Source organism: Tribolium madens, unplaced genomic scaffold, assembly GCF_015345945.1.
Source record: "Tribolium madens isolate multiple individuals breed KSU strain unplaced genomic scaffold, Tmad_KSU_1.1 Scaffold_19;HRSCAF=116;Tcas5.2_LG9, whole genome shotgun sequence".
Classification (NCBI taxonomy): domain Eukaryota; kingdom Metazoa; phylum Arthropoda; class Insecta; order Coleoptera; family Tenebrionidae; genus Tribolium; species Tribolium madens.
In genome coordinates this window covers 13,458,531-13,469,889 of record NW_025400983.1, presented here as the reverse complement: position 1 = coordinate 13,469,889, position 11,359 = coordinate 13,458,531, and the positions used below count along the sequence as shown (strand labels likewise).

The 11,359-nt window shown below is 31.2% G+C and overlaps 1 protein-coding gene across 6 annotated transcripts; it reads right to left on the bottom strand.

Annotated features, from left to right (window-relative positions):
- Positions 1-4,356: 4,356 nt before the first annotated feature.
- On the bottom strand, positions 4,357-11,118 carry LOC123009161 (elongation of very long chain fatty acids protein AAEL008004-like). 6 transcript variants are annotated; one of them, XM_044405312.1, is made up of 7 exons: positions 11,067-11,118; positions 5,595-5,682; positions 5,222-5,412; positions 5,091-5,171; positions 4,984-5,040; positions 4,691-4,933; positions 4,357-4,642 (listed from the first exon to the last, which is right to left on the bottom strand). In XM_044405312.1, the coding sequence occupies exons 2-7, from the start codon at positions 5,671-5,673 to the stop codon at positions 4,433-4,435; spliced, it is 861 nt and encodes a 286-aa protein (XP_044261247.1). In that variant the 5' UTR covers positions 5,674-5,682; positions 11,067-11,118; the 3' UTR covers positions 4,357-4,432. The 6 variants fall into 6 exon arrangements, with proteins under 6 accessions (XP_044261247.1, XP_044261266.1, XP_044261239.1 ...); XM_044405331.1 differs by lacking the exon at positions 11,067-11,118 and adding an exon at positions 10,902-10,920; XM_044405304.1 differs by lacking the exon at positions 11,067-11,118 and adding an exon at positions 10,177-10,256.
- Positions 11,119-11,359: the final 241 nt, after the last annotated feature.

Sequence of the window (11,359 nt, the reverse complement as noted above, 5' to 3'; positions counted from 1 at the left end):
AAAAGTTTTGATGAACAGTTTTTATCTATAGGTAGGTACTTATTAGCGACCCTGTATAATTAATTCTACATTTGCCTCTTTATCTATCGGCTTTACGAACATCAAGAGTTGATTGAATGTTGTATTCCTTTTCTCCTTTTCTCTTGTAAAGTTACAAGTTGATATATCAATATCTATAGATACCATTCTCTACACACGAGTATATAGAGTTGCTAGCTAAGAAACAGATTGCTTGATTTTTTCATATCTTTCCTACTCTGTACGTAACCAGAATCGGCGTAAACACAAAATCACAAAAATATAATAGGTAAATCAAATTTTTAAATTTTGTTAGTTTTATGTTAAATTATACAGGGTGTTTTACATAACTTCGTTAAGATTTTATTGTTCATAGTTATAATAATAATCTTTATTCTTCGAACTGTCAAAAATTACGGTTTTTCTTCTGTGTAAGGAAGTTTCAACAACTGTTTGGTATTTCTCAATACGAAACGTCAGATTATTTTTAACAGATTTAAAGCAATTTAAGAGCCTTGTTGAGTCTAATTTTAAGAATAAAATGTCTTCGTGTAAATCGATTCATTTATTCCACCTTATAAAAACCTTGGTTTAAAAATCCACTCGTGAAATAAAGCGTCCGATTTAATACACTTAAATTTCTCAAATAAATAACTATTACCATTATTACTACGAATAAATATAAATTACTGTGTAGCCTATCATACAAAAGGGAATTAGTTTAATCTCTAAACAGAGAAAATGTCGTTCTTCTCTTGATTTTTCGAAAATATGCAAATTGGGCGAACGATAAATAACAACGAGCAATTTGGTTACGATCGGATAACTTGTTGTTTTAACTTGGTAACTTGCTTAGTTATGAGTTTTGGTATATACATTTGCATACCTCTAACTGTGAAACAAAGAGGCTAGAAATTGCACAATCTATAGTATTTTAGGTGGTTACTAAGATGGTTAAGATCTACCGTCATACACTATACTCACGATGGGGTGAGTTTTTAAATCTTAGTGATGAGTTTTTGAATATTTGTATTCCTGTACTCATTCAACGATCAACGGTCTGGGCAATTTCTGTCAGCAAAACTTTCAGAAAAGAAGCTACCGCCCTGGGTTATGTCCGCATCCTCCAAAAATGATTATTATTTCCAAATAATCAGCGGCTGAATTGATGGTTAAAACTTATTAACTTAAACGACATAATTGACATCTAACACAAATTCGAACTAATACACCCGTGTACTGCCTCTACAGCGAGAAAAAAATTATGAGTAAAAAATAGCGTGTTATGTCAACATAGACATTAAATTAATAAATGTCAAAATTACAGTAAGCCAGATATTTTTTGAAATTTTTAGGTAAATTGGTATTGTTTCTGTAACATAGCAACGGATAAGTATAATTTTTTAATCACAACTCTCAACTTTCTTATGCAAGCAAAAGTTACTTCTTCGGCTGCACTTTTTGGTGACTTATTACCGCCGGCAATTGACATTTGACAGCTTGTATATAAAAATTCACATTGTGGAAGAAAAAAATCTGCAGCTTCGACTGCAACAAAAGTCATTAATGTCATTATTTTGTGTTTTATTGTAAATCATAAATACGTCAACCAATTAATAATTATTTTAATATTGCAATCTATGTTTATAAAGTTGGAATAAGATCAAGAAAAAAATACAGAGTATTTCACGAGTAATAATGAGCCTGATGGAATTGAAAACACAATACCGAATACATTTGCAAAGTTACAAAGTTAACGTGAATGTTTTAGATATCACATTGTTTGAAAAACTGATTATGAATCCACGATAGCTTTACTTCCACTAATTTTATTTGTCACAATTGAGATTAAATTAAACAAAAAGTCAAAATGCAACGATGAGAAAACAGATCTGACTGTCAATTATGGCGAATGTGGCAAAAATGCTTCTGCCGTTGAGCAAACGCGCAACAAACGTAAAGACAATGTTTCCTCAAATAAAAAAGCTCCAAAAAGGCTTGATAATTAAAGTGTTTTGGTGGAGAGAGAAATAACCTTAAAACTTGCGTTTCCTCTCTTGTCAATTTCTTTGTGTCAATTATGCGATAACTATGTTTTATTAATTTTAAAATTCGTAATCAAAATCCATCCAAATCCATGCAAATATATTGCTGGCTGCAGTTCAAATTTGGTCAGACTCGTGAAATACCCTGTATATCTAAAAAAAAAGAAAATTAAATATAGTTTAATTTTTTAAAAATTGTACTAAAAAGTAAAAAATATTTTTATCTGCAAACGTCACAAAAGTGACCACTTTTATGACTAAATGACACAGGTAAAAGTTTTACTTTTCAGACATGGAGTAAAAACACTGTTTTTACGCCTAGGCGTTTTTACTTTTACTTGACACTTACTTTGACATTTATCACTGTTGTCTCTTTCTTGTCTCTTTCACTTTTTCAGCATTTTCTGGAGAGGTTCAAGGTAGATTATCAGCATTCGACATATTGCACTATAAACTACACCAGTTATTCACCAGTTAAATCAATCAATTTCGAAATCTCAACACAAATTCCGAAACTGACGCGTGACGTTTGTTACGATTTTATTGCAAAGCGTCCTGATTATTGAAGTGATTTACTTGATTATTGGTGTGTTGCTCTTTTCATTCCATCTGAATCGTTTGCAGATAAAATAGTATATGGTATTTGGAGTAAAAGTGATTGTTTATGTGGCTCAGCTGAATCCATTTGCCTCACTCCGTTCGGCAAAATGAACGTTCAGCTTCGCCACATACACAATCACTTTTACTCCTAATAACATAATCTACTATTTTGCTATCAGAGAAGAACATTTTTGCTCACAGCTTGAGTTTTTAATATTTATAAAAGCTTTTGAAGCTGTTAAAACACTACAAGTATTCACTATTACTTGGCTTTGTTGATCGCCCCCAAAGCTTTTATAAATTTGAAAAGCATAAGTTGTGACCTGTAGAAATTTTTCTTTTCTATCGAATGGAGTTGGTTCCATCTTCGTATTTAATTATAAGTATTAAGGGCCGAGATATTTATAACTGTTTATAACAATTGTTAATTGTTTATAAACTAATTAAAGTTAATATTATTGTATTGTCACGGGCTCACGGGAGTTGTGTGTAAATTTGCAGCAGACAGACAATGAAGCAAGTTAAATAAAAGCTTATAATTACAAAAACAAATGAAACCTATTGGAAACGGTTTCGTTTGAAATGATTAAACAGAAAGTTTTCGAATTTTGATAAAAGCTAAGGCAAAAGCAAATCAAATGATGACAGTGTTAAAATATGAAGTGACATGAAATTGACTTTTCTCCTTGTCGCAGATCCGATTTTCTTATTTCTTGCTATAATATAATTTTATCTTAACAAAAAAAAATAATTCAAGTGACCCTCAAACCTTGTTTTGGAACTAAATAACACTCTTAATGATAACAATTCTGTGGGGTTTTTTCCTCGGTTACAATATTTATGCACTCTTCTATTACCAGGTCAATTTTCAACCAAGACCGAAAACATCCTGTACTCCTAAATACATAAATTAAAACAAGTCTTATTTAACTCTTATTGTCATTTTAGAATTCATCAAAATATGATACCTAGGAGTAGTATTTATTATACCTACACGAAAGGTAAACAAAATTAGAATTTAGTTGGTAACTTAACAATTTTGTTATAAGAAATATTTATTCATTACTTAACGTAAGTTGTTGACATGTATATTGTAGATATTTATACTTACACTCTTTTAAAATGTCGTAACTTATTCATTAATACTATAAAATAATTACAAAATATAAAAAGTGTGATTTCACTTTCGTGTATTTTTCCATCAATTTACACCAAACACAAAAGAATGTTGATTCACATTACTCCATTAGGCTTGAGTAAGGCTGCTTATGTACTTTATCAGATTAAGTATGGTAAAAGGAACAAAATACATCAAATATTTTGCAATTATTTCTCACCATAACAATTTTATTCTTCTTAGGTTTTGGGTCTGTTTATAGAAAGCAATTTAAAAATTTATGCGTGGTTAAAAGTTAATGCGCGATTAACCCGTGAATCTGAGCATCTGGTTGGTTCATTTTGGTCAGGTGATCAGTTAATCTAATGTTTGATTGCAATTAATTTAATGACGATTCTATAAAACCGACCCTTAATGTCAGATTTATTAAACGTAAGGTGATAAACTTTTGATCTTTAAATATCGTGAATGGACTTTTTCACCTCTTTGAATTAGGACATCCAATAATTATTGTTTCTTGAGCTGAAAAACTGTAGGTAACAAATAAAACTACAAAGCAAAAGCGGTTTATAACTCTCTCGATATAATAACATTATATTTGGAAAAGTCTCAATAATTACACAAATATTCAAAATAAATAAAATAACAGCGATTAATTAACTTTTGTCTTGCCATTTTGTACATTGTTGTTGGTCTTCTCTAGAGCCTTCGGTTTCTGAATATACGTTTTATGGTAAAAGCTACCAAACAAAAATAGGAAAAACAATGCTTGTGTACCTAACAACATTACTATAAACTTTGGGTAATCACATTGCCGGAACAACACTTGTAAATTATGGAAAAAGATTATGCAAAATTGCACCTACAATCTCTCCATTAACAAAACAAATAATAACCTAAGGCCACTTACCATTTGCATAGCTGTTAAATGCTTTTTCCACCATAAATATTTTTGGTACTGAGGCCCCATCGAAGACACGAAGTAATACGAGTACATTATTATATGAATGAAAGAATTGATCAATCCTAGCAAAGTACCATGACCACCCGGCAAAAATTTCACACCGATCCAAGAACAGATCGGCATCATAGCGTGATGGTACAGATGAAGAAATGTAACCTGATTCATTTTCTTCCTCAAGACGAAAAAGACCTACAAGATGAAAGTGAAAATGGGATCACTTAACGCAACTTCGTACCAACCGTATCGAGCAACTCGATTATCTTACAAAGGAAGTACAACCAGACAGCTTGGGCCATCTAAAACGAAATTATAAAACGCAACTGCAATGAAAACGAGTTCAACATACCCGAAGAGCCATGGGATTGTCTGAATAATCCACTGGCTGACATTTAAGGCTGTAACCTGTAGCCCATCCTCCCATTAATCCCTGAAACACCTCATTTAATGTCTAAACGCATGACTTGAACTTAAACTGACCTCGTACACGAGAAATATACTGAATATGACTTGTAGAAAATTGTACACTATGATTGCATTTTTCAAATCGAAGGGTTTCCTATCTTTCATGTAACGAGGGCCGGCGTAAATACAAAAATATAAATAGGTTGCGATTATCGTGAGGACAGGTCCTGGAGAGCCTATAAGAAACCATTTCGATGTCCTAGGATCTGAAAAATTCCATTGCAACATAAACTACAAGATTAATTAATTGAACAATACGGATTTTTAATGAGGTAAGGTTTTTCCCATGTGCAATCGGACACTTTGAGGTAAGTGAATTTTCCACCGCAAATAGTTGTTTTTAAAAATATTAAATTTCATTTGGTTTGAAATACAATAAAGGACTTACCACTTTTCGTTTCGAGAAAATACGTGTAGTAGTTTATATAATCCATATAATCTAAACTGATGTTGATCGGTACCTTCATTAAATTTGCCTGCAATTAGAAACGTAATGGTAATTTTCAAGAATGCATTTTCTTGTCATTAAGCAATTGCTTCTTAGTCAACGCCCGGAGTATTTAAAACATTCCATTTATAACGACCGAGCAGGTTCAAGTGAAAATTTAAGATAAAATTAGGAAATAAACAGAGTGGAAAATTAATCTGATTGGTAGTTACGCAAAGAAAAACAAAAATAAGACAAACGATCTGTTTAAAAGACGTTTCTTAATAAAAGGTTATTTATTATTCGTTGTGACACCAAATAATACCTAAGGCAATTCATTAATAATAAGGCTCCGAGAAAGTGTGGTATGTTGCCACTAAAATTACGTAAGAAATCTAATTGGTCTCCTATAATTTCATTTAGTTTGATATTAAAAACCAATTCATTGCGCCGCGCCGCAAGCAAAAAAAAATTCACGATTTAACTCGTTCAGGGCTACTTCCGATTTCTTAAATTTATCACAAGTTTACCTTTCTGGAGGTCAATTAGTTTCACTTGTTTGTTTATATTAATATGTGCATCCGGAAGAAAAACAAATACTCACTTAATTTAACCTAAATCACAAAAAAACCTCAGCCTCACTAGGTTGTCGAGTTTTTCAAAACTATAATTTCTATGGGGCAAATCGCGCACTTAAAACACCATCTTCTGGTGTGCAATTCGAAATTTCACTGCAACCTGATGGGGCCGAAGACTTGACAATAACTGACATAGAACTTGACTAGCACTGATAGTTTTGAGATTCGGTAAATTACGTGTGGGGTTTGCTGCAAGTCTTTGTGGACAAGTGCAGGTGGGAGAATTCATTGCTCGCTCCAGCAAGAAGCTAAATTGTCGGATTCATCGAAACCTCCGCAAAAATCGATTAACCGGATTCCTCGCCGATGGACTCGTCAAAAATCCCGTCCCGAAATTTTCAGACCCAAACTCGCTTACCTCAGCCAAGCTTTCATCTCTTGCCGGCAAAGCACTACGCCAGGAGTGTACTGACACTCAGCATAGACAACGCAAACTGTTATCCAGCGACTTTTTCAATTTCTGCATCAACACTTTTACTTACAACTTGCACAAGAACTCGTTCCGTTCACTGAAGCTGCGGTGGCGTTTGCGTCATCAATACAACAACAGAGAGAAAAAATAAAAGATGAACACGCCAAAAACGCAATTAAATTCAATTAAATCCAGGATAATACTCTTTTCACTTATCTGGAAAAGTGAGTGGTGGCCTATGAATGGTCTATTGTAATCGCTTTTATGGCCAATTTGACGAAAATTCATTTAATTAAAATTGACGAATCTTTAACCTTCGTCTACTGTCTTACCTAATGATTAAATGTTGATTTACTAATATCGAAGTTTGTACACAAATGTTTGGACACCGGGCTGTGATAAAACAAACATTGATTTAGCAGTAATAATGCATTTTCATTGAAATATCTACCATAGTATATGTACTTTGATTTTCGAGTTGTAAATAGTAATGACCTTAATACAGCCACGGTTAGTTGGCAATACTTGTAAACAGTCAGTTAATAATTTTTATTAAATAATTTAAAATAAAGTTTCCGCATTGTGAAACTAATTATTATTAATCGTTACCGGTTTTGTGCTGCTATTTTTTATGCAATTTATATTGCAACAGTACATCACATGCATAAAGTCCTCAACATTGTTCTTCATTTAATTTATTCTGAAACCGGATAAAAATTGGCCCAATCAAGATGAATTTATTAAAATGTGGGTGTAGTTGAATACATATTTCATATAAATGTCAACCCTTTTACTTCCACATTATAACTAAAATTAGGAAAAATTATTTAGAAAAGCGGTTAAGTTAAACTCGGTGGTTTAGTCAAATTTATTCAATAATTTACTTAAAACGAGTATCATATTTAATTCAGCTGTTCTGTAGTGAAAGATTATGAGTAAAATATATATCACAACACCATATAATTATACCTACAAATAATAATTAATAACTTCCTCTGTTTATTATGTATAATTATTTAATGTTTATTGTTTGAATTAGAACTTGGCGACATTTAAGAATGATAAATATAAGAAATTGTCTTAAAGACCCAGATTTCCATAATAAATTTACCTTGCATGTTAAAAGTTGAAAAGTATGATATTTCAACTTCATTTAACAATTAATATGAAATATCAGGTTCAGATTGGGAAGTGGTCACTTCCTCATCAGTTAATATGTAATATGACAGTATAGGATCCCAACGCGAAAACTGATAAGAAAGTGACCACTTCTCAACCTGAACTGTCATGTTATGTTTTTTATAAATTTGATAATTTCTTATTGGCTTTCTGTTCTTTAAGAAAAATGATTGTGAATAAAATAGTATATAGTATTGTGGTCTTTGCTTCATCGCACCCCGGCTTATTGTCTTGTTCATCAAATTTCGCCTTGTTAATGAAGCACCTCCCACCTCAGTATGTAATTTACTATTATACCACGAACAAAAGATGAAAAATGATATACCTAACAATTACACGGCAATTAAATCTAAAATAAAAATGCATCTAAATTGCATCACCTCCAAATAAATAAGAGTTCAACCATCTAAAATTAATTTTATTGGAGGTAGAAATATGAAGGAAAAATTCATTAACTTTTCCACCTAAAAATCATAACCTACTTATTGTTTGTCATTACAATCAAATATTGCAATGAACGTTGTAGACTCAACAGCTATTGTGTTAAAATTTTTGATTAATTCTCACACAAATGCATTCCATTTATTATTTAAATAGAATTAAATAGATCACACACAACATAGACAAGGTTTGAGCACTTAATGGATAAAATCTGTCAACATGGGTAGTTGGAATATGGTTCTATTGTTAATCAATTTATTTTGTAATTTGCGAGCGATGTTTGTTCCACTGAGTCCACTGCAATTACAAGTAAATTTGAACGCAACAGTAATCAACTAATCATTAAACTACTTTCTTAAATTACTCTTGTAAACTAACATATTGGTAATTTGCAATATTTTTTAATGTATAGTTGCGATCTCAATTAAAGGTGTTAGTTTGTTGAGAAAATACCGTTTCTTTTTTCAGTCATTCATAATTTCCAATAAGACTATAAGAAGGAAGGTTTTAAGAAGCCAATTAGTCTAAAGCTTAGATTTCCTAAAAAGCGGTACCGTAATATTATGGCCGTAATGTGACGGTGACTGACGTCACAAAAACGGTGGCGATTATATTTTGCATTACGTTATTAAAAAATGTTACGTGGTGTTCACCGTCTTTTAGGAAACCATCTCAATTCAAAAATATTTACCGTTTTTGTTTTGTCAATTGCCGTCATATTACGGACGTAATTTTACGACACCGCTTTGTAGGAAACCTCAGCTTAAGTCAAATCATCTTAAAAACCAGCTAATTAAGCATTAAAAAAATGTTTAAAAAAGGCTTGCAAAAGTAAAAAATAAAATCTTTATTAAAATAGAATTGATAATAATAATAATAATAATGTATTAATTTATGTGCATTGCCAACGGAAAGATTTAACAACACATCAGGGACTTCTGAACCGCATAAATCATTTTGAGAAAAATTGTGACTTAGATTGATAGGTTTCTGAGCCCTCTAAAGTTTAATTTATAAAATCAAATTTAATTTGAAATACAGGGTGTTTACGGTCTTAGAGTTGAAAAGTGACCTAGTAATAGAATTTGTTATTATTAAGAAAGTTCTTTGACTCTAAAATATTGGTACACGGTTTGAGGGCCACTGGAATTATTTCCTGTTCAGATAAAATTGTATTGTTGCTACAATTAAAAAAATCGTATCCCTGACAATGAAAAAGAAAAGGCACTTCATAGTTTTGACACTGTCATCAACTGATTTGCTTCTGCTTTAGTTTTTATTAAAATTCGAAGATCTTCTGTTTAATTTCTTCCAGCGAAATCGTTTCCAATAGTTTTAATTCGTTTTTTGAAATTTGTTTTCTAAGTTATGAACATGGATGGCAAAAAATATTGAAATAATAAATTGGTTGTCGTGATTATGAGTTACAAGTAATGCAACAAGTAAGGACATTGTTGAAGCCGAAGCAGCAGTTCTCAAACAAATAATATAAAATGAATTATTTCCTTTCACAACGTGAATTTTTGTTTTCGTATTCGTTTTCTTCTACCGTGAATATCATTTTATTTAAATTTCAGCCTCAAGACCTTAAACACCCTGTATATTTTATCGTGTTTCTTTCGCAAACAACTCTGAAGAAAAACAATAACTGACTGAAATAAAATAGCTACAATAAGATTAATTTGTAATTACGTAAAGATAAGTGATGGTCGTAATCCACATTAACAGGGGAATTATGTTTACTGCTAATAATTGCTCATTAAAAGCACAATACAAAATTAAAATTTTTGTAAATAATTTAAGCAATAATTAATTCTTATCTCTTGAGTTAAAAATGAATCAAAAATTAGTAAGACAACTTTTATGAACTTACAATAAAACTCTGTAGATTTTTTGCACGAAAAAGTGCATTTTAGAATACATACATTGCAGTTGAGGAATTGATCACAGCACTAAGATCCGTAGCAACGTTTCAACTCTTATAAATTCGGAAGCTTGCAAAAACGAGAAATTCCGGACAAAAAGGAAGTTAATTAAATGAAAGTATTAATTAATTAATACTTCCAGTTAGTTACCTCTGTGTGTAAGGTCAACTTGCCAATCCATTGAATTTCAGAGGTTTTTGTCATTGCTCTTGTTATTGACTTGCATTAAAAAACTGCAAAAAGTTATTGAGTCAATAGATCCGATTTGCATCTTTTAATGAAATGAATATATATGTGAAAACTTGCATTGTTCAAAAAAATAAAGTAAAAATGTGAAACGTGAGGAACACATACGCTCCAAGGTAAACTCGTTTTCTTATTTGATGCGTTTAGTACAAATGTATAATAGTGTTGTAAGGAGATACATTCTTTAGCCACCTATTATTAAAAAATTGCAAAAATCTCTCTCAATTGCGTTTAAATGATTTGCAAAATTTCTTCTTTTTATTGTTTGATTTATATAATTTAAAATTGTTAGGTAAATTGTCGTAACGAAACACTCTATGCTGAAGAGTCGGTTTGTAGTTTTGAAGGTCACTCTTCATTATTCACTCGATTAACAAGAAGAAAGTTCATAGCTAATCTTTGGACGCAATGAGTAAACAAAACTAACCTTGATGGCAAAATCCCAAAAGGTACGAATAGCTTTTCTAACTCATTTTAATAATTAGGTTTAAATGATAGCTAAATTCCAGAAATACAATACATTTCCTAAGATTGTCCACAAATGTGAATATTAGTACATAATATGAAAATGAAATTTTAATAAAGTTAGTACCTAGGAGAACAGTTTTTGTATTATGTTCACTGCACTACAATAAACAAAGAACTGTCACGTCACATCATGTAGCATTTTTGTAATTCTTGACATTTGAACTCCACCTAATTTCAGATGCAAAAAGAAGCTAATTAATCAATAATTATCGAAGGTAACTCTAGAAATATACATACCTACATAAAATAAAAATCTAACAAAAACTATGTGACAAATGTGTAAAGTCATAGTCATGAATTATACTGGGTGATTTTAAGGTATACAGGGTTATTCATAATATGAAGCAATATTTGAAC

What these genes read in the sequence shown, in the direction of transcription:
- LOC123009161 (XM_044405312.1), bottom strand. Translation starts at nt 5,673, where the DNA reads ATGAAGGTACCGATCAACATCAGTTTAGATTATATGGATTATATAAAC. An exon ending in TTTTCTCGAAACGAAAAGTG is followed by an intron (nt 5,413 to 5,594) that starts GTAAGTCCTTTA and finishes GGAATTTTTCAG; the next exon opens with ATCCTAGGACATCGAAATGG. An exon ending in ATTTAACAGCTATGCAAATG is followed by an intron (nt 4,643 to 4,690) that starts GTAAGTGGCCTT and finishes GAGAGATTGTAG; the next exon opens with GTGCAATTTTGCATAATCTT.